Genomic DNA, 22,183 nt, shown 5'->3' with positions numbered 1-22,183 from the left:
CAGGCTGAAAGCCGTGAAAATATGAAGCTCACCCAGTGTTGCCTCTTCTTCCAATTGCTGTCTCCCCTGCAGGGCCTGACATCTAATGAGGGGCACGTAGTGGGCATGAGATCACAGTTGTAGGAGAGACTACTGTACTGGGGGGCAGGAGGGCTCTCCAGGAAGGCTTCCTGGGGGAGGTGGTATTGAGGCTGGAGATGTGTCAAACATTCCAAAATGAGAGCATGGACTTTCCAATTGCATGATTTTACTGATGACAACTTCCAGCTCTCAGGGGAGGTAACTTTTCCTAAGGCAAGCTCTAGAAGACACTTCCTGTAACCATGAATGGATGTTAAATACCTACCAGCCCCTTCCTGGGATGGAGGAGCAGTGCCCTGGCCTGAGGTCTGTAGTTGCTCTGCAGATGTTTGCAGAAGGGGGCTGGAGGGGCTGGTGGTCAGGACTCCCAAACCTGTACAGGGAGGTTGAATCTCAGATTTATCTGGCACATTTCTGAGCTGGCAGCTGCCACTCCTGTGGAGGCCAGAAGCAAAGATGAGAAAAAACGTTGACTTTCTGTCTGGTAGATTTTGGTCATTCATCATTCCTTGGTGTTACGGTCCTTCAACCCTCCCAAACCCTCTCACCTCCAACATCTCTCTTGAGTTTCTAATCACGGGAAGACTGTACTATAGCCATGCTACAGATGACAGCACTGAGTCTCGGAGCAGGGAGGTAGCCCACCCAAGGTCACACAGCCCCGGCGCTGAAGCCAGGACTCCAACCCAGGACCTCAGATGGTCCATGAACAGCTCAGGGGGTTGTCACTGTGGACGGGCCTCCATCCATCTCCTCAGTTGCCAATAGAAATGATAGTCATATCTCCCTCAGGGGCTGGCATGAGGTTCAGAGGAGGCGATGGATATAAAACTGACATATAAATTGTAAATTGCCTGCAGGTGTTATTGTCTGTTACTGTGGTAGCTGCCCAGCATTTATGGACCACATTTGCTCTGGATACCAGTGGTTACATGGGCGTTTTAATTTAATAGCATTGTTATTTTTCCATCATAAAAATAATATATATTTTTAATAATATATGTAATGCATATGTCCAAACTCATTAAATTGCATACATTAAAAATGTGCATTTTTGTGTATATCAGTTATACCTCAGTAACCTTATACCAGTAAGCTATTAAGAAATATACATTCATTACAGAAGATCTAGAAAACATGGAAACATAGAGAAGGAAAAAATATTTTCTTTCAACCGCCCTAAAGCAATCTCTGTTTAACGTGGTAGAAAAGTCTCTCCCAGCTTGTTTTCCCTCTGCCCAGTTTGTTTGCTGTGCAACATGGCTGTGATCACTGGTCTATATAATTAAAGACATTTTACATACAGTTTTATATCCTGCTCTTCCCCCCTAAGGGCGTGCTGACATGAAACAGCAAGAACCAGAGCCACGGGCAGGAACCCGGCACTGCTGGGCTGTGCCTCCGGCTGTGCCCCTCCTGTGTCCCTGGGCCAGGCAGGCTGCCCACACAGGGACAAGTGTCAGGCAGCCGGGCCAATTCCACACTCAGAGAGCAGCTCCGTGATCCCAAAGAGCGGCTCTCCTTGTTTTTTATTCCCTTTATTTTCAAGTTTAATGAAACGTACTCTTACCCTGATCAGTGAGTACATCCAGCCCATTATCCTGCTCCTGAACCACATTCCCTCTGTCCTCTTTCCTTTCGCCGTCAGACTTGGCATTTACCTGTGGCTCAGAGGCCAGCGCGGGTCAGGAGCTGCCTCTGAAGGTGTGTGATTGGAGAAGGAAAAGGCATGTATGGAATAGCAAATAGGACTGGGAAAACCGCTGGAGGCTGAGAGAGCAGTTCTTGAGACAAAAGGTAGCTGGTATTTTGAGAATCAGCGAGGAGCCTGAGTCCGAGTGGGAGAGCAGGGCTGAGAGTCGTAGGAATTGGGGTGGGGACCCGTTACCTTTCATTGAGTTAAAACACGGGGCATTCAGCACTAACCTTTTTTGTCACGCATCTGCCAACCCCGCCGATCTAGGCTTGGCTGGACTGGGTGACCAGGCCGCTCAGCTGGGCGGCTTTGCTGCGGGCCTGGGCAGGTCCTCCTCCAGGGCCGCGGCAGAAGCGCAGGACGGTGGCTTGTCTGCTGGCGTCCCGCAGGCCAAAGCCCATCACAGGGCACGGTACCTGGCCCAGGGTGGGAGGCAATGCCAAGTGCCAGGGGCGAGTGCGGGGCAGGGTGAAGTTTTGGGCTCCTGACGTGGCCTCCCTCGGGGGGCCACAGGTCACTCAAGGCTTTAGATACTCTGAAGACCTTCGCTTTTCCTCTGTCGGTGGGGAGCCTCTGGAGGGGTCCGAGAAAGCTCCCTATGGCTGCTCTGTGGAGGCCAGCTTGTGTCTGGGCCGGGAGAAATGGAGGGGATCGGATGGGAGACGGTTGCAGTCGTCCAAGCGAGAGGCAGGAGAAGTGATGGAATCTGGATGTATCTTGAAGGTTGAGACAATAGGACTGGATGTGGAGGGTGAGAGAGAGAGGGGGGAGAGTCACGGTGACCCAAAGGCTCGGGCCGAGCCAGCGGGAGGATGGAACTGCCTTCATTTGAGGCAGGGAAGGATGCAGAGGAGGGGGTCTGAGCAGAAATACCCCATGAGTCGGGGTGGGGGAGGGGTGAACCATCATCCTGGCGGCTGGAAGGAGGACACAGTATGAGAACCTGCCTGGGGCTGCCGGGAGGAGTAGTCAGATGTGTGGTTTGTTTGAAAGTAGATCCATTGTGCTGAAGCGTTTGGTGCCTACAGGGTCCAGGCCAGGAATGTGAAGGTTACGGGGGAGCTCAGTGGAGGCAGGGAGGGGTACAGTTGGTCTCTGTGGCCCCCAGAGTTGGGCTCGTGAGTGTCAGATTTGCATCCCAGTCACCTGGTCAGCACACGAGGAAACCCCAGACTGCTTCAGGAGGGAGGGGAGCAGGAAGGAAGGAAAGACACCCGTGAACGGGTCTCTGTCCCACGGCCAGCGGGGAGGGGGCTGGGCCCCTGCTATCCGATGGGGGCCCTGGGGCTGGGCGCGCAGCTCTGGCCACCTGCACAGCACTGGGTCCTAATGAGCCACATCCTCCTGTCTCTGTTCCACCACAGCCGATATCATCTCTACCGTCGAGTTCAACCACACGGGGGAGCTGCTGGCCACCGGCGACAAGGGTGGCCGGGTCGTCATCTTCCAGCGGGAACCGGAGGTGCGGCGGGGCCTGGTGGGAGGGGGACTACGGCTCAGCCCGGGCTTTAACCCGCAGGGGGCCTCTGGGCCTCCCGCCGGGATGCCTGGGCTGGATGAAAGGGCGCCGCGGCACGCAGGGATGGGACCGGGCAGGCCCAGGGAAGGGAGTCCACCGGGTCGACTCACAGCGCCATATTCTGAGCCCCCTCTGCTGAGTGGAAGTTTGCTGATTGGTCACTGTGTCCTAGACCCTGGAGAAACAGAGTCCTGATTAAACTGCCCTCTGCCTTGGAGAGCTGGTGCTGTGCGGCCAGAGCCGGGTGGAGGGGAGGACGAACCCTTCTGCAGCTGTGGGTGGCCCTCTGTCTGGGGTTGGCGCTTTTGCTCAGCCCCGGGCCTTGCCCCAGTGAGGTCTGCTGTCTGGAACAGCCTACCCGAGGCAGTGTTTCTGAACCACTGGAAGAACCTGGTGCTTAAAAGGCCCCATTTGTTGAGCACCTACTACATGCAGACTCCTCACTTCGTTCTCCACGTGCTTTTCCCAGTTACTCTTCACTGCCCACCTCTGAGGGTGGGGACTCACACCCCGTTTCTTAGATGAGGACGCCTGCACAGTCACCCAGCTAGTGAGCAAAGACCAGGGATGGAAACCAGGACTGGGTGTGGTCTGTCACTCACACACCACCCTGCCTTTCAGGGCTGGGATTAGATGCTGAAGACAGGATCTAAGGTGACACCAAGGTCGGGGGAGGAGAGGAAGGGGGGAAGGAGGATAGGGGAAGCAGGACGAGGAGCAGAAGGAGAAGAGGGGGCAGGAGGGAGGATGAAGGGGGGAGAGGAGCTGCAGTAGCATCCTCCCCACAGCTGACGTTCCCTGAGCTCTGACTTCACCTGTGTTCACTCCCATAACCCTCCCTCGTGACAGCCCTCGTGGTACCATTAGGTGCTATCGTCATCCTCATTTTACAGATGAGGAGATCAGAGCTCAGAGGGTTGCAATAACTTACCAAGAACACAGCCAGAAAGCAGGTAGCTGAGAAACTGCTTATCTAATGAGCCCAGTACTGTGAGCAGGACCAGAGGATCCCACTGGGGATTGCAAAGCCAAGCCTTCTTTTTGCCAAATTGCAGAAAGAAATTAAATGGGTAGATGCGCAAGTGTCTCAGTTTTGAATATTTCTCCTTTAATTTTTTTCTTAATTCTGGTCCCACTGACCTTCTCCATAGCCAGTGCTTACAGGAGATGAAGTGAATTAGAGGCAAAAATAATGAAGAACTTTAAAGCTTTCCAAAAACACAGCAGGAAAAGAAATATATGAATAGATACTTTTGAAAAACCAACAGAAAACTTGAAATTGTGCTTGGTTGACTACCTTTGTTTTGCTCCCAGGCAGTTTTAGTTGTAGTTTCGTGTTGTCATAGAAACTTGAATTGTCTACCAGGAAGGGGTCCCTGGTACCTGCGATGGACTCACCACCTCACTATTTTGGGGGCTCCACCAGGAGGTCCTTACTGTAATGAGCTTGGCTGACTAAACCAGAAGGGGACCCGCTCAGGAAAGCTGGGGGGAGGATACCCTATCCCAGTCTATCCCGATGTCTGTCTGACATTGCAGGGTGTCTGGCCCCAATGTTAAATCTGCTCCAAAGTGCGTTCATTCCTCGAGTCAGACCCAAGTTGGACACAAGGATGCGGGAGCAGATCAGAGCCTTGGCCTTGGTGCCAGACAGACCTCAGTGGCGTGAGTGACAGCACTTTGTGGACAGGTGGCTTCGGGGTGGGGGGCGCGGGGGTCGACTCACCTCTGAGCCTCTGCTTGCTCATCTGTAAAGTGGGCGGAGTCATGGTGCCCATCACAGAGGGGCGTCGAGGATAGAATGAGAGGAGACGTGAGCAGCACTCAGCTCAGTGTCCTGTGTACAGTAGGTGCTCAGTAAACACGCGCTGGCGTGGTTGCCCTTGTGCTCGCTTACTGGACGGAGGAGGTGATGGAGCTCGGCCCTGGCTGCACAGCAAGGTACCGGCCATTTAAAAAGCAGAGAGTTTCCTTGGACCCTTGCTCGGATGCCCGGACGCCATGGCTGTTGCAGGCCCTGCGTGGGTCGGACCAGTCCCGTCCCTGTCCCAGTGCCGGCGTCCGCCCCGCCTCACCATCCTGGAGCTCAGGGTCTGGTTTCCTTGCAGAGTAAAAATGCGCCACACAGCCAGGGCGAGTATGACGTCTACAGCACTTTCCAGAGCCACGAGCCGGAGTTCGACTATCTCAAGAGCCTGGAGATAGAGGAGAAGATCAACAAGATCAAGTGGCTCCCTCAGCAGAATGCCGCCCACTCCCTGCTGTCCACCAACGGTGAGGCGTGTGCGCGCGCACGCGTGTGCACGTGTGTGTAGGCATGCGTGCTCTTACGCACACGTACTGTAGCAATGTGTCATCAGATGCCATGTTTCACCTCACTTACATGGTGAGCTTTTTCCTAGGTCTTTAGAACTCCTGAAAAATAGTATTTTGAGCAGCGGGTAAATTCCATGCAGTGAATACACTTGCTCACCCTCTCCTGGTGGTCGGACGGGGGCTTATTCCCTCTGCTGTAACTAGCAGCTCCTTGAGCATGTCCGTGAATACTTTAATTTGGGGACGGACAGAGGAGGCCAGGTCAGGGAAAACAGTCAACACTCAATTCAGACTTGCCTCTTTATCCACAACCCCCAGAATCCCAGACCACCCCAGAGTGGAGGGTGTCACTGGGTGATCTGGGGTCCTCAGTGGATGGTACAGGAGGAGCGCTGGTTGCCTGGTCGCTGGCCATCTGCCTCTGGGAGATGGTACGCATCCCCAGGGAGGCCCCCAAGGAGGCTCCCGGCCAGACCCCTGCTTTGCTGCGGTCCACTCAGAGGCTGCGGTTCCTGGGGCCATCTGGCCTCTGCCGGCAGTGGGCCTGGAGCCAGAGGCCCCGCTTCCCTCCTTCACCTCTCAGCCCCATCATAAAAGGCGCCTGGGGCGGGAGCTAGGAGGGTCCTGGCTTCTGTCCCAGCCTGGGGACCTTGGGGAGTGGCCTTGCTTCTCTGAGCCTCAGTTTCCTCACCTGTGCTCCCTCTGGAGTTGCAACAAGGGTGGAGGGAGGTGTTGCCCACCCAGCACCCCAAGGCCAGCCAGTACTGCTCCAGGGTGGATGAGTCTTATACGATGATGCCACCTGCCTACCCAAGGGAGTCAGACTCCTTAGGGCGGTCTTCACGGCATCCCTGAAACCGGTCAGACTCAAGCCACCACCCCATCTCTGTGTCCGAAGGCCGGCTCTCCCTGCCCCCACCTGGCCAACACCCCGCCTCACCCCTTAGGCCTCCGCTGGGTGTCAGCTCCCACTGAGCCTTCCCTGACTGTTCAGCAGAGCGAGGTGTCCCTCCCGTGGGCCTTCCCACCCCTGCCGACCCTCCAGGGCTTGCCCTATGGAGCTCCTGCCATTCTGATTGTCTGTGTCCCCTGAGGGGTGCCTGGCACGGAGTCATGTTCAGCAAACCCCGTCTCAGAGGCAGAGGGGCCCTTCCCAGGCGCTGGAACAGAGGCAGTGAGCGGTCCCCCACCAGAATAGGTCACCCAGGGCAGGAACCCCTAATGCAGTCAACACCCTGGCCCTGCTGCTTCCTCTTCTGAACCTGACGGCTGCTCTTGCCTCATAGGGTTTTGGGGAAGCTGGAAGGAAATGACATCGTCAGGAGCTTAGAACAGGGCCGGCGTCTGAGCCTCGTTCACGTGTTGCTTTTTTGTTTTTAATCATTTAACAGAGTGTCGTTCTCTGCCTGCCTCTTCGGAGGAAAGGGCAGCTTCAGGAATTTCCTAACACCCACACCCTCAAAGCTTCCCGCCCCCAGTTTTTTTTTTTTTTTTTTTTTGCAGTACGCGGGCCTCTCACTGTTGTGGCCTCTCCCGTTGCGGAGCACAGGCTCCGGATGCGCAGGCTCAGCGGCCATGGCTCACGGGCCTAGCTGCTCAGCGGCATGTGGGATCTTCCCGGACCGGGGCACGAACCCGTGTCCCCTGCATCGGCAGGCGGACTCTCAACCACTGCGCCACCAGGGAAGCCCCCGCCCCCAGTTTTGAATCCCAGCTCCACCCTTTCCCAGTAGCCTGTCCATGGGCACCTGGCAAGTGTTTAATTGATAGCAGTTTCTCCCCTTCCTCCTCAGGAGCATGGAGGTGATTGTTTTGGGTGCTGTACTAAGAACTAACAGGATGGGTGTATGTGTGTGTGTGAGCGTAGACAGATATGGATATAGACGTAGACTTAGATATAGATATATAAGCAGAGGTTTATTTTCAGGAATTGGCATGCCTGATTGTGGAGGCTGGCAAGTCCGAAATCCGCAGGGTGGGCTGGAGACCCAGCGAAGGGCCTGGGAGTCTGAAGGCCATCTGCTGGCAGAGCTCCCTCTTCCTCAGGGGACCTCGGTCTTTTTTCTCTAAAGCCTACAGCTGATTGGAGGAGGCCCACCCACATGGTGAAGGATAATCTGCTTTAGTCCATGGATTTAAAAGTTAATCTCATCTTAGAAAATACCTTCAGAGTGACATCCACACATTTGACCAAATACTGAGTAGCGTGGCTTAGCCAGGTTGACATCTAAAATGAACCATCACAGCTGGTAAAGGTTACTCTTTTGATGTTCTTGGCAGGATTCCAGAGAAGTGAGGCTTCCGGAGAGCTGAGTTTCTGGATGGGCGGGATGCATCTCAGGAAATAGGATGCCAGTGAAGTGTAAAGAACAGGAAGCTTCGTTAGTACAGTTTTTGCGGAAATTAGTTGAAAGACTGATAACTGCCCTTGAAAGGGTCATGCCCTTTGACCCAACAGTTTCACCTTTGGGATCCATTGTGAGGAGCTCGAGCATGACGACAAACGTTCCCTTTGCAAAGATGTTCGTAGCGTCAGTGGACAGAAGGAGTCAAATTAGAAAGAAACTTCATGTCCAAGAACAGGATAAGGTTAAGGAGCTTGTGGGTTGAGGCACCCTTATCTAGCAGACTCGAGTGGGTACTCCATTCTCCATCTCGTGTTCATCATGTGTCTTGTTTCACTTTGTTCTATTTTTAAAGATAAAACTATCAAACTATGGAAGATTACCGAACGTGATAAGAGGCCCGAGGGTTATAACCTGAAAGATGAGGAGGGGAAGCTTAAAGACCTGTCCACGGTGACGTCACTGCAGGTAAGATGTGGCACACGGACAGTTCCGGCAAGCGAAGAGCAGTTTGTGCTTTATTACACAGCGAGGATTTCAGGACTGGAAGGGCCATGGCGATCTGAACCACGGTCAGGTTCCGATCCAGAACTTTAAGAAGCCGGGCTGCTTACTTGCTGGGTGGCCACCATCATTTTCCTGCTCTGTCCCTCAGTTTCCTCCCCAGCAAAGCAGAGAGGATCATCTTTCTTCTGGAAGTCCGGTGAGGATGAGGCAAGGTGATGCGTGTCCATGAAGCCCTTTTCAGCTGCACCCGAGGCTGGAGAGAGCAGGTTCTCTAATCCCTTGTTATACAAATAGGGAAACCGAGGCCCAGAGAGAGGCAGCAGCTCTCCCAGAGCAGCTCAGCTGAGCAAGTGGCAGAGCCAGGAGGAGAACCTGTGAGCGGAGCGTTGTGGGTTCCCGGCCCTTTGCCGAGGGTCAGAGGGACACCCAGAACTTGTGATTCTTGCAGCCTTTATGAAGGCTCAGTGCAAAGATTGCCTTGAGGTAAGAGCGGCCTGGAAGGGTTAAGTGGCAGAGCCGTGTGAAGGCAAGCTTTTGCTCCCAACGCGATGAAAAGCAAAAGGACTCATGTTTTTTGCTGGGAGGCTGGGAGATATGAAAGAGTTCTGGAGTCACAGGACCCGGGTTCAAATCCTGCCTCCGCCGCGTCCTGGTGGTGTGACCCTGGGCAGGGCTCTTGGCCACCACGAGCCTCTGATTCCTCATCTGGAACAAGAACAGACACTTGAGCATGTGTCTCCCAAGCACTCTGGCTATAAAATCATTCAGTCCTCAGCCACATCCTATGGTGGGTATGTGATTGTCATCCCCATTTTACAGATGAGGAAACTGAGAGCTGGATCCAAACCCAGGGAACTCTAGCTCCACAGTCAGCATCAGCATCCAGTCTCCTCCGTGAAGTGGAAGTGAAGCTCCTGCCTCCCAGGGCAGCCATGGGGATGGTTAGCGGCTTCTCGCGGGAAGCACATGAGGCCGCCTTGTCCGTCGCTGGCTTCCAGAACCGTGCCTGGAAGAGGGTGGGTGCTTTCAGCCACCCATGTGTTTGCTGGAGGTGATGCCAGCCCTGCTCTAGGCACCAGGAGGCCACAGTGAATGAAGAGTCTGGGGGCAGATCCCGTCTAAGCCTGGGACAGGTCCTGCTCAGGGAGGGGGCCTGAGTCCCAAGGCTGAACGAGGATGAGTGTCGGGAGGTGACTGCGCTCTTCGGCAGATTTGAAAGGTCTGAGTTCACATCACATGGAATGCTGTCTCCCTGGGTTCCTACCGTGGCTGTGTTTGCTGCTCCGAGCGGGCAGTGGTGCTGCCTGGTGCCGTGGTGGTGCTAAGGCCCCTCCAGGCTCCCAAACTGCTCACAGACCCACCACCGCTGGTCAGATGGCTGTGGCCATTTCCCTGCTCTGTGCCTCAGTTTCCTCACCAGCAAACAGGAGATAACGACTCATTTTCTCTGCAGCGGCTTAGCAAGCGCCCCGCACTCAGCACCCAGCCGACTGTCATAAATATGAAATGGCAATCAATGTCGTTCCCAGAAGGAGGAATAAATGTTTAAACACATTGGCCTCTAAATGACTGGCAAATTGCACAAATAAATTCTGAGAAAGCAGGGGAGCCAATTAGCTTTGACATTGAATAAGGGGAGTGAGGGTGCCTCCCCGCTCCCCCCACCTCCAAGCCCCAAGAAAGTTTATGAGGGTTTCATCTGGTGGGAGGAGGCAATTATCACCTCTTGATTGGCCTGGCATTTGCAGCAGAGCCAGTGGCCCATGGGAATCTTGTTTATTTCCCACCCAGCGTCTGAGATTTTTCTCTGTTACGTCACATACATCCCAAAATGGCACTTAACTGTAAACTAAGGCTGAAGGAGAAGAAAGGGGGAAAGAACGTGGGTGCCTGGGTCTTTCCTCATCCAGCCTCTCACCTTGTCTCCTCCCCAGTTCACCCAAGCCTCCCGAACCCTGGGAAGCTCTCTACCTAATCTGGGCCATTTGTGCTAGAGGCAGCTATTATTTACCAAGAACCTGCTCTCTGCTAGGCCCTGTGCTAGGTCTCTGGGATCCCAGAGCTGAGCAAGGTGAGATTGAGTGCCTACCCCCGAAGTGTACCCAGGCCCCCAAGGAAATAAGACATGGAGTCACCCCCACACTGGAGGTCAGCTCTGTGACACAGGGACACACAGGAATGCCTTTCTCTACTTTGTTTATTTGGTGAACTCCTATTCATCCTTTAAAACCCTATTAGCCTCCACCTCTGAAAGTCTTTCCTACACAAGCCAGATGAATCCTTATCCTTCTCTGTGCCCTCTAGCCTTTTGCATCCCACACTGCTCTGTCCTTAGTGTCCATGTGTCTGTCCTCCTGTCCTTCACCTTGACTACACTCTACCTTCCGGAAGAGCGTGGGTGCGGGGAAAGTTTTATTTACGAAACCTCCAAACCTTCAGGGCAGGTTTCTCTTCCCTCTTCCTCTCCTCTTTTTGCTTTCTGGCTTTGAAATATGGTCTGGGGATGGCGGTGCATGGCTGGAGCACTGGGTGAACAGTTCCAAGGCTGCCAGGGGAAAACAACGTTGCCGGAAGGAGGGGGGAGCAGACTGAGATGCTGAGACTTTGCTAGGCCAGCGATGCCCTGACCTTCTCCAGGAGCAGGTGTGGCTTGAGAGAGACTCCAGGGATCCCCAGGGCAGGTGGTGGCCACGCCCTGAGGGAAGGGAAGGCAAGATTCAGAGCTGACGTAGAATATCTGACACCGGTGGACATGCGGAAGGCCCCATAGAGGGGCCCAGACACACCAACACTGACACACGAGCAGACAGTCCCGAAGCACAGACTCAACACAAGAACCACCCAGAGCCAGGTGCATACACACACATGCACACTCGGGCACATGCATATGCACACTGACACACTCATGCATGCACACCCAGGCTCACACACCCGCACAGGCTCACACTGGGCGCCCTGGTACATGAGAACATATGGCGGCTGCAGAGCTGCCTTGTACCAAAAGGAATGCTTAGTGCGTGCCCACCCCGACTGCAGCACCAAAGCTGTCACCTCCCATCTCAGCTGTCCCCCAGGGAGGGACATAGCTCATTTGTTCATTGACTCACCCATTCACTCATTCACCTGAAGACCTGTCTGTGCTGGGCCCTGGGCTGAGTACCAGAGATACAGAGATGAACACAAGAAGACACACAGCGCCCCTAAGTGCTGCCCAGTCCATTGGGGAAACAAACAAGAAGACAACAACTTACCACGTGGTCAAGGCCATAATGAGGGATTACAGGGCCTTGGGAGCCCCAGGGAGCCCCAGGCCCAGCCTAAGAGTAGGTGTGTTTGGGGGAGGTCCCCTGGGAGAAGGAGACTCTCTAGGGTCCCATGTCAGCCTGTTTCAGCCCCTCCCCATATGTCACCTCTTGGTCACTCTTCCAGCCGGGCACCAGCCCCTGCTTCCCTGTCACTCTGTCCCCTCACCTGTTTTATTTTTCTTTAGAGCACCTACTGCTTCCTGAGACCACACACACACACACACACAAACACACACACACACACACACGTATCAGCCTATCATCTTCTCTCCCACATGAGTGCACGCAGTGGGTCCCCTGTCACCTGCTGCACCCGGTTCTGAGTGGATTCATGCCATTCTACCTGGTGCTTGCTGCCCGGGGCTCAGGAGCCCTGCAGGTAGCTGACAAAGGTCTGCGTCCCCCTTCACCGGAAGCTGCTCTGTTCCTCACTCCGAGGATGGCCTTGCTGCCTCTCTCCTGGGCACAATTCCCGCTGCCCCTGCAGCACCCCCCTCCCCCCACCCCCGTCCAGGCCCACTCTGGAAACTGTGTCTGTGTAAGCCCTGGCTCAGCCACCCTAGTCACCCCCCGAGGAGGGGGAGGAGGGCACTGTGGACCGAGTGATGTTCCAGGTGCACTTGACCTGCATCAACTCATGGAATCCTTACAGAAGCCCTGAGCAGGCGCCAGCATTACCCAGTGTACAGATAAGGAAACTGAGGCCCAGAGAGGTGAAGGCCGCAATGGAGGTAACACTAGTAGGCGGCCGGGCAGGGTTGAAGCCGAGTCAGGTTTCAGGTCCACACCTTTGCGCCGTGACGCCCCGGGGGCAGTCACACCTGGCTTCTGGTCCTGCCTCTGTCATTTCCTGCCTCTGTGACTTAGGAAGCCCAGTTCATCTTGGCATCCAGTCTTCTCATCGGTCACATGGGGATGGCAATGCCAGCCCTCATTTTCTGGGGCTGGGCCAGGGAGAGATCAGTGAGGCCGTGTCTGTCTGTCTGTACCTTTGAAGACCTTACAGTTTACTGGAACGGAGAGTCGTGCCCAAAACACCCCGCAGTGCACACCGAGAGCCCTGATAGCAGTGTGTGCAGCGTGCTGGGGGTGAGCAGGGGTGTGGCAGGCTGTACATCCAAAGGGCTGTTAACTCCAGATCTTGCAGGAGGAGTTGGGGTGAGCATTCTAGGCAGAGGGTGCAGAGAGAAGCAAAGCCATGCTATCTGACAGTCTCTGGGAGTTTGTACGAGTTCCGCTAACACCAGCGGCTGTAACAGCCCCAGGGCAGAGTACACAGAAATGTATTTCTCACTCAAGGAAAGCTCCGGTATAGGCATCTTGGATGGCACACGGCTCTCCTGCAGGGACACAGGCTCTTTCCATCCCATGTGCCTCCATCCCTAAAGCCTGGATCCTCACCTTCTGGCTGTGGAAAGGGAAGGGGGTGGAGAAGGCACAGCTGCCTCTTAACCGTTAAGCCTTGGCCCCCCAAGTGCCGGGCATCAGTGTGCTCACACCCCATTGGTCAGAACAGTCATGTGGCCACACCCAGCTGGGAAATGTAGTCTCTGCCTGGGCAGCCACTTCCCCGTGACAAGGGGACACAAATGTTTGGTGGAAAATCTGGCTCTGCTACAGTACCTTCTCCTTCCATTTTAGAAATGAGGAAATTGGGGTGCAGAGGGGTTCAGCCATTCATTCAAAGTCACGCAGCAGGTTCAGAACCAATCCCAGGAGGCCAAGCAAAGGAGGCAGGCTTCCCTGCAGGGCTGGTGCCAATGGATGTGGCCATGTGGCACTGCTTACTTCTGACACGGGCAGGATGGACACCCATTGGCGCGCTCCACGCCTCTCCTGGCCTCTCCTTTTGATCACGTGGCCCTGGACGTTTCCTGCCAGCACCCCTCCCCCATCACCTCTCCCCTTGCGCTGACCGGCCCTCCTCCTCCGCAGGTGCCCGTGCTGAAGCCTATGGATCTGATGGTGGAGGTGAGCCCCCGGAGGGTCTTCGCCAATGGCCACACCTACCACATCAACTCCATCTCCGTCAACAGCGACTGCGAGACGTACATGTCCGCGGACGACCTGCGCATCAACCTCTGGCACCTGGCCATCACCGACCGGAGCTTCAGTATCCTTTCCTGCCGCGGCGCGGCCCCACCGTTGACGCCGCGGGCCGGGTGGCTCCCGGGTGGGACGTCCGTTGGCCTGCTGTAAGCCAGCTGGCTTGGGAGCTTCTGCTCTGTTCAGCCTCTTCAGCGGGGTGCCTCCTGGCTCACAGTGTGCGAATGAGGCCGAGGTTTGGAATCATGATGAGTTTATGAAAACTTTACAACTGTGGCCGCTGAGGGTTACATTTGACCCCTCGCCTCCTCCAGGGTGGCCATCATCCCGTCATCTGGGGGCCTCACTGGGGACCATGGAGGGGATGGAGTCCTGGGTCAGCCCTCCTGGGCAAGGGGTGGCCGACCACCCTGAGACAGTCGACTGAAGGCTTCTCTGGACCTTCCTCCCTGGGCCTGAGGCATCAGTGTTTGATGAACAACCTTGGGGTCCCGCCCAGGGCTTAGAGGGACAACTGGGGTGTCATAAGCCCAGCTGGATGGGGTCAAGGTAGGCAGCCCTGCTTGGTGGCCCCATGTGTCTGGGCAATAGGATTATAGGATTGACTCCGGCCCCCACTGACCGGTGAAGAAAGAACATGGGCCTGAAGAGGGGCCCAGGCTGAGGCTTGGCCCAATGAGGGCTACAGTGGACAGAGCAGGCAGGTTACTACCTACAGGTGTCACTACTCTACAGACAAATAACAACAACAACAACAATAATAATAATAGTAATAATGCCCAGTGAGGCTCTGTGCCTGATAAACACGTGTTAATGTGAACTCGATTCATCCTCACAGTAATTCTGGGAGGTAGGTTCTTTACGATGAGGAAACTGAGTCACAGAGAGCCCGGGCTAACTTGGTTAGAGCTCACAGCAGCCAGTGGAAAGCTGGGTTCAAACCCAGGCCCTCCAGCCCCAAGTCCTCATTTCCAGCCTTTCCACCCAACTGCCCTTTGTGAAGGATGCTGCCCAGATGTGGGGTGGAAGAAGGTGGGATGACCCCCCCCCCAAGAGATGTCTCTGACTGTCCACTTGGTGCTGGGTGCCGGGTGGCCCTGGACACCCAGAGCTGAGACCATACAGCTCCTGCCACGAGAAGCTCCCAACACAGGGGATCGTGCCTGCTGTGCTGTCCTCTCACGGGTCAGGATCGGGCTGTGTCCCTTGGAGCAGAAGCCAGAACTGGGGGGGAGGGAGTGGGGCAGAGAAGGGAGCAGTCGGGGGGGGGGGCGCGGTTAGAGGAGAGAAGGAGTGACAAACGGCTTCCGGGGGACCGAGAGCCAGAAACTGGCCAGAGACCACAGGGCAGGGAGACCTCGGAGCTGGGAGGGCTGAGAGCAAGCATCTGATGTTCCCTGAGCCCAGCAAGAGGGTACGGGGCAAACACCTGGGCTTCGGAGGAGCCACTGGGAGTCTCTGGGAGTCTGCTTCTACCACGTTAAGCTCTGTGACCTTGGCGAGTCACTGCACCCCTCTTGAGCCTCGGTCTCCTCCCTAACCGTTCCCCCATAGGACGGCAGCGTTCGGCGAGCCCCTGTGAGACACCCAACACCAAACCGGTGCTTAAAGCGTGTCAGGAAACATTAGCATCTGTTTCCTTCCTCCCTCCTTAGTGCTCAGGGCCTGGAAGGCAGAAGTGGATTGGGATGGTCGGGAAGGTTCCAGGAGGAGCTGGGGCTGGAGCTGCTCTGAGGGGTGGGAACTCAGTCTGGCTGCATGGAGAGGGCCGGGCTGGGCTGGTCCTCTGCTGGACCCTCCATTCAGGCACAGACCCCAGCAGGTCCCACCCCTCCCTGGTGCTTAGACACCAGCTAGTCAGGGGTCAGAACACCCCTCTCCAGCTGGCTCACGCAGAACAGACGTTTACTGACTTATGGACCCAAGAGAGCTGCAGGTACAGATGGATCCAGGGGCTCAGCGTCCTGGGATGGCTCTCTCTGCTTCTTGCTCCTGATCTCTGCTCTGGCTTCAGCCTCCACATGGTGGTGAGTTGACACCAGCAGTTCAGGCCCCACCCTCCCAGAGTAAAGTCCAGGAGAAAAGAGACCTGCTGTCTCTGAACTGTCCCACCAAGTCCCCAGGTGGCACCCCGTGGGCTCTGCCTGGACCTCAGAGGCACCCCTGAACCCATTTCTGTTGGGGGTGCAATGCTCTGGTTGGCCAGGACCCTCCCTGGTGCCGGAGGGGTCAGCTCCACCTCCGGCAGTGTCTGAATCTGGGAAGGGTGGTCTCCTTGGGAGAAGCGCTGCTCCAGGAGCTGGGGGCCCCTCGTGGTGGGCGGCACTGACAGACATCCACTGCCAGGTCTGAGGTGCTGACCTGCTTCCCAGCAGAATAACACGAGGAGTCACACAGGAGCTCCAGGTCTGCAAACGGGGCAGGCGTGGGGCTCAGCTTCCTGCACAGCACCCTACAGCTTAGAGAGCAGCTTGCCGTTCACAGTCTCGCTTGGTGCTCACAGTGACATGAAAGCCGCCCATCAGTGGCAATGTTATCGTCACCCAACTTTATGGATGAGGAGATGCAGGCTTGGGGAGACCGGGGCTTGGCCCAAAGTTCCCCCGCCGGGGACAGAGTCCCGTGGCCTGGCCCAGTGCTTCTTGCCTTGCCCTCGGGCTGCAGCCTTGGGACAGCGGCACCCACCCTCCTGGAGCCTGGGTTTCCTTATCCTAGGACTAGGGTGGGGACCGTAAGCCCTGACCAATTTATCTCCCTGGGCTATTATAAGGATTCAATGACACCGTGAATGCGGAGGCCCTTTAAAAATTGCAAAGCCCTGCAGCTGTGGAAGGGATTGTTTAATTTCGTTCGTTTAACCATCAATTTCTCTTCTGTCCCAGGCTCCATGCTGAGCCCCGGGGACACAGGGACAAATAAAAGAAACTCAGCTTCTTCCTCAAGGGCCTCATGCACTGCTGGGAGACCCAGCCCTGACCTGGGTGGTACCAGCCGTGCCATCCTTGCTGTAACTCAGGTCTCCACACTGTGCCTGGGCTACCAGGGAGGACTGAGAAGGAGGCAGGGTTAGGATGCTCCCAGTGGCTTGAGGAGGCTACCGAAGGGCCCAGGGCGCGCAAGGGTGACGTGATGAGGCAGGAAGGTGGGGGGTGGCCAGGACAGCTGCAGCAGGCCTGGCTGATGGTGTCAGAGGGGGACTTACTCCTGGGGACCACGATCTCCAAACATTGATCATTTGCAACCCTCCTTTGCAAGTAAGTGTTACTACGTCTGTACACCGTGCGTTCTCTCATTTACTTTTCCAATCTTTTTCTAATTTGTATTAATTTTCTTTAAGTCAAGTAGCTTTAAGTTTGCCTAAATAAATGCATTTTGAAAGGGACTTTAATTTTACTACCATAAATGAAAGTGAAACATATCATATACCATAAATAGGAGGTAGCTATAGAGATAAATGCCGTGGGAAAAAAAAAAAAAAGGGAATAAAATCCATCTTCAGCCCTGTCCAGTAGAACTTTCTGTGATGCTGGAGAAGTTCTCTATTTGCACTGTGTGGTATGGTAGCTTCCAGTCACGTGTGCCTTTGGAGTACCTAAAATGTGGCTAGGGTGACCGAGGAACAGAAATTTTTATTTTATGTAGTCTGAATGAATTCACATTTCGAGTTAAATAGCCACATGTGCAGATCCGTAAATGCCACGTGTTAGACCCCGAGGCTAGTTCTTTCTGTCGGACGTGGGGGGGTTGAGGAGGTACTTCAGGTGTTAGAGATATGATCCTGCAAACAGAGAGCTTCTCCCTCGTTCAGCAAAAGAACTAGAAAGTATCAATAACTGAAAGCCTTGCTTGGTGTCTGAGTCTGTGTTCTGAAGACTGTCCAACTCCCTAACTGCTGTCAGGTAATAAGAAGCTATCGATGCACCGTAAGCAGGGGAGCAGTACTGGTCACCTTGCAGGGGGCCCCCTGGGGCTGTGGGTGTATGTTGTGGGTGGAATGGATTCCAGCAGACGAGTCTGGAAGCCAGGAGACCGAGTAGATCCAGGGAGACATGGAGACGGGTAGGGTGGAGCGTGGCCATGGGCAAGAAGCCGGGAGGTAGAGCGATAGTTAAAATATAGACTTCGTAGATATGGGGCTGTATCGTAACTGACTTTTGGACTAAGGTGGCCAGAGGACATTGGAACAGGTTAGTTGTTATTAAGAAAAGAGGACTAATCCATCCCAGGACTGCAGGCAGACCTGCCCAGTCATTACTGTCAGCTTCACCTCCTAACACAGATTGTGCCCTGTCCACACATTGGAGGGTACACCGTTCATCAGTATATTTAGTGAGCACCTACTGTGTGCCAGGCCCTGTGCCCAGTGCTTGAATTAAAGAGACAAAGATCCATGCCCTCCTGGAACGGACATATAATTTAATGTTGATAAACCGTTAGTATAATAAAGTATCCAGTACATGAGCAGGCGATAAGTGCTGTGGGGAATGAGTGGGACCAGTGAGCACAGTCGTGTGAGGTTTTCTCCAGCCACGTTTTGCTGCATGGCTGCAGGGGCAGAGTAGGTGGAAAGGGAGCCAGGGTAGTGGGTTTGCAACGTGAAGATGCAGACATGGGGCTGATGGCGTATGCAAGGGAGTGAAGATAATGGTTGGCTCCAGAAGCTAAGCCAGGTGAGGAGGTGACAGCTGGTGACCAGAGGGGAGCATCCGTGGATTGGGGGTCCCCGTGGGATGCCAGAGGGGCTTCTCTGGCTGCAGATCTCGTCACATAACTCTGTTAAACCTGTGTGTAGCCTTTAATTTTGTGAAAATGAATTGTGAGTTGATCAAAATATACAAATGTTTTGGCCCTTAGAGATAGGAGAGTGTGAGCATTACAGAATGCTGGAGACACCAGGGCCGGGCTCACAGCAGCCCTGGCTTGTAGAACCTAAGTACCAATTAGGCAGACAGAAGCAGCTGAGTGGAATCTCCAGGGTATGTGGTGGCTGTGGAAATGTCCCTTGATGAGATCAGTTCATCAGGGAATGATGTTGCACGAGGCGCTCCCCATGGCCTGCTGCGGCTTGGCGACCAGAGTGACAAGACACAGGGACCCAGAGCAGAGACACCTGGCACCGTCCCATGGCGTTCAGCCTCCCCTGGCAAGAAAGGTGTCGGGACTGTGGGTCGTAGGTGTGATGATGGGTCTGATAGCAGCCAAGTAATTAGAAAAGGCGTTTCATTTCCAACGTGGGAGGAGGCCAGAAAGGCAGCTGTGACTCCACGCTGAGCTGGGGAATTGCTCTGAATTTTGAAACACCTTTTAAGCAAGTACCTCCTGGGGGATTCTGGACCTAGGGGTTCACATTCCTTTAACTCTTGCTCTTCAATGTCTTGATTTGCCCTGGTGCTGCTGTTCAGTCCTCAAGGCCACTGGGAGTTTTCTGCTATGTAACCATCTCCTTGTGTCCAAATAGTAACACTTGCTACTTAGGCAGAATTGATTTTTAGCAAAGGTTTTTAAGAGAAGGGAAAACCTTTTTAATAAAGGAGAAAAAGTGTGCATTGTTTTCACCAGTAAGAATAGTGATGAAGCTGACTCAGAGGACCTTCCCTCTTCTAATTCTAGACTTGGCTGCTCTGAACAGAGGGAGAGGAGCCTGGTACTTCCTGAGCCTCTGCCGTGTGCCAGGCACATACACGGTGCAGCGCCTTTGTCTGTCACCGAGGCTTCCAGCCTCCTTCCTCTCTCTCACCCACAAAATGGAAAGAGGTGCCAAGCACTTTCCATTCTCCCCCGATGGCTCTGGAATCATGCCCTCCTCTCCGCTCGAACCAAGGCCCAGCTCAGGTCGTACCATTCCTGCCTGGACTGTTGCCTGAATCCCACCTTGCCCAGCCAGCTGGCCCTCTACAGAGCTTTGAGAGTGGCCCATCAGAGCCTCTGGTCTGACCACATCAGTCCCCTGTGTAGAGCTCTCGGTGGTCCCCAGCAGCATCTGGAGAATGTCCAGATCCCTCAACAGTGCCCAGCAGCTCTTGGTGACCAGCCTTTGCCCACCTCCCCAGAGTCCTGTGCGTCAGGCTTGCCCACACCTTCACGTCACTGGATTTCCCCTCGTGTTACAGGGGTGAGGGCAGTGCTCTGCCTTCTGCTGATGCTTCTCTGGAGGAGCCTTTCTCCCTCCTGTAGGCCGGCTGGCTCCCGTTTGCCCACATGCATCACTCACAGCCCCCTTTGCCTGGTCACCTCTGCTCTGTCCACTCTGCACCCCTCCCAGGCCGGTCCGAGTGCCTCTGGGCCCACACTCCCTGGTCACAGTGGGCTTTCATCATCTGTTAGTATGAATGCCTCCCCCATTTTCTGCTGAAACCCTTGGGATTAAGAGCCCAGGCTGAGCCCTTTCTGTGTCCCCACCCATAATGCAGGGCCTGGCACATCGTAGGTGCTTATGAATGGTTGTAAATGGTGACTTTGGAGGGAGGAAGTTCACAGTTTCCATCTGGTCTTAGGATATAGATGCCTCCTTGCAAACCTGGGCTCCAGGGTCGGGGGCTCCGAGACCCCAGACACTAAAGAGAAGCGCTCTGGGCTCCGGCAGAATTGGGCTCAGACTCATTGCTTTACCTCCTTTGTCATCGATTTCCATGACTGCAAAATGGGCCAAATTCCTTATCATGTGGATATTGTAAGGAGTAAAGGAATCATTCCCATAAAGGGGCCTGGCAGTTGGCCGGTATTATCTTCTCCCTTAGACGGTGGCCCCTCAAATACTTAAGGCTGTTTCTCATAAGTCCCTACATCTTCTCTGGTCACTGAAGCCCTTTTTCCCCAGTGCTATCTCCACATCTGTTGAAACAACCTCTCAGTCCTTTAATGCCAACATTTTGAGGCTCTTAGGCGGCACTGGGTGATTTTTCTTGAGTTTGAAGCATCTTAAAGGTAACAGATTGCACAGGAGGCCTCAGCTGACGGACCTCTGCTTTATTTTTAGCACCCAGAAACTTCTAAAGATGGTTCAGTTGATTTTTCTCCCCACTGAGCGATTTCTCATGGTGGAAGCTGGCATCACACCAAGACTTAGCCTGGAACAAATTCCTAATTCCCATTTATGGAGCAGGTGCTGAAGCTAGGCTGGATGTTGAAGCAGTTCCAAATCTCGGTCAGCACTCGGCCACCTGTGGACTGGGCTTATTTTCTGCACAGGGAGCTAAGGAGGGGACCGACCAAGGCCCCTCCATGTACCAGACTCTGTGCTGGCCAAAACCCTAGAGCCTGGAGTTCAACCCTGCCTTCAACGCTCACACAACAACCCTGCCAGTCACTCAGGCCTTGTGAGCCTCACTTTTCTCCTCCATTCACAGGGGTGTTCCTCCTCTGCTGGGGGCTGTGAGAGCAGCACGGCCGGTGGGGGCTGATAGGCTATAAACACAGGACCCATACCAGCCCATGACCACCGTCAAGCACCTCACAGGCTGCCTCTTTTCATTCTCCCGCAGATAAGGCAAGTGGGGCGAGTCTGCTTAGAAATGCCCTGAGTCTGAATCTCCAAAGTCAGCTTTTCACCCAGAAAGCATGTTGTTAAACTGTTATCAGCACCACTGCTTTGGGGGCTCAGCAAGGCCAGGCAGTTGGTCGGGTTCCGCGGCGGCCGATGGCTCCTGTGCGCTGTCCGTGGTGCTGACCCCATCCGAAACCAGAGCTGCATCCCACCATCACCCTCACCACTTCCCACACCACCTTCACCTCTTACTGAGCGCTTACTCTGTGCCAGACAGCACTCTGTGACCGTGCACATATTCACCTATGTAATCCGCCCGACATCACTGTGGAGTAGACAAGGTTAACAACCCCCTTTTACCGGGGAGTAAACTAAGCCACAGAAAGGTTAAGTAATCTACCAAGAGTCACCCAGCTGGCAAGTGGGTGGGATTCAGACTTGGGGCATCTGGACGCAGAACCCATGCACGTCACTGTCACGCCACACTGCCCCCTCAGTCATGATGGTCACAGCCTCCAGGACAGCCACTGTTATTGCACATTGATCGCAGGCACTGAGCTGAACGCACCGCACTTACTACACTTAATCCTCACGGCAGCTCGCGTAGGTGGTACTGTCATTCTCTCCATTCTGAGAAGTGGGTGCACCTGCCCATGGCCCTCCTAGCCCTCAGTCACTCAGCTTGTCCGTCCAGTCCTGTCAATGCAATAACGTTTCTGGCTCTTGTTTTACATCCTAAGGGAAGCAGGTGCTTTTTGCACTGTTGCAGGACAGAGTGGGGATTGATGCGTAACATAAGTGGCCGGGCTTTGGCGGCTGTCTGATGTTTCTAACATTTCCTCTGGGTGGTGGGACAGGCAGCTCTGTGGTCCTTCCTGTCTCTTC

General features: G+C 54.6%; 1 protein-coding gene across 2 annotated transcripts in view; it reads left to right on the top strand.

Moving 5' to 3' along the window:
• PPP2R2C (protein phosphatase 2 regulatory subunit Bgamma) overlaps positions 1–22,183 on the top strand; it is a 138,063-nt gene that overhangs the window by 81,737 nt on the left and 34,143 nt on the right. For both annotated transcript variants that reach the window (XM_060012070.1, XM_060012069.1), the window contains exons 2-5: positions 3,142–3,239; positions 5,405–5,570; positions 8,313–8,425; positions 13,705–13,882. In XM_060012070.1, coding sequence (XP_059868053.1) covers positions 3,142–3,239; positions 5,405–5,570; positions 8,313–8,425; positions 13,705–13,882 — 555 coding nt within the window. The remainder of the gene's footprint in view (positions 1–3,141; positions 3,240–5,404; positions 5,571–8,312; positions 8,426–13,704; positions 13,883–22,183) is intronic.

This window comes from Delphinus delphis, chromosome 5 (assembly GCF_949987515.2).
Source record: "Delphinus delphis chromosome 5, mDelDel1.2, whole genome shotgun sequence".
NCBI lineage: Eukaryota > Metazoa > Chordata > Mammalia > Artiodactyla > Delphinidae > Delphinus > Delphinus delphis.
Note: the sequence above shows the minus strand (reverse complement) of the source record. Positions and strands in the feature narration are given on the sequence as shown.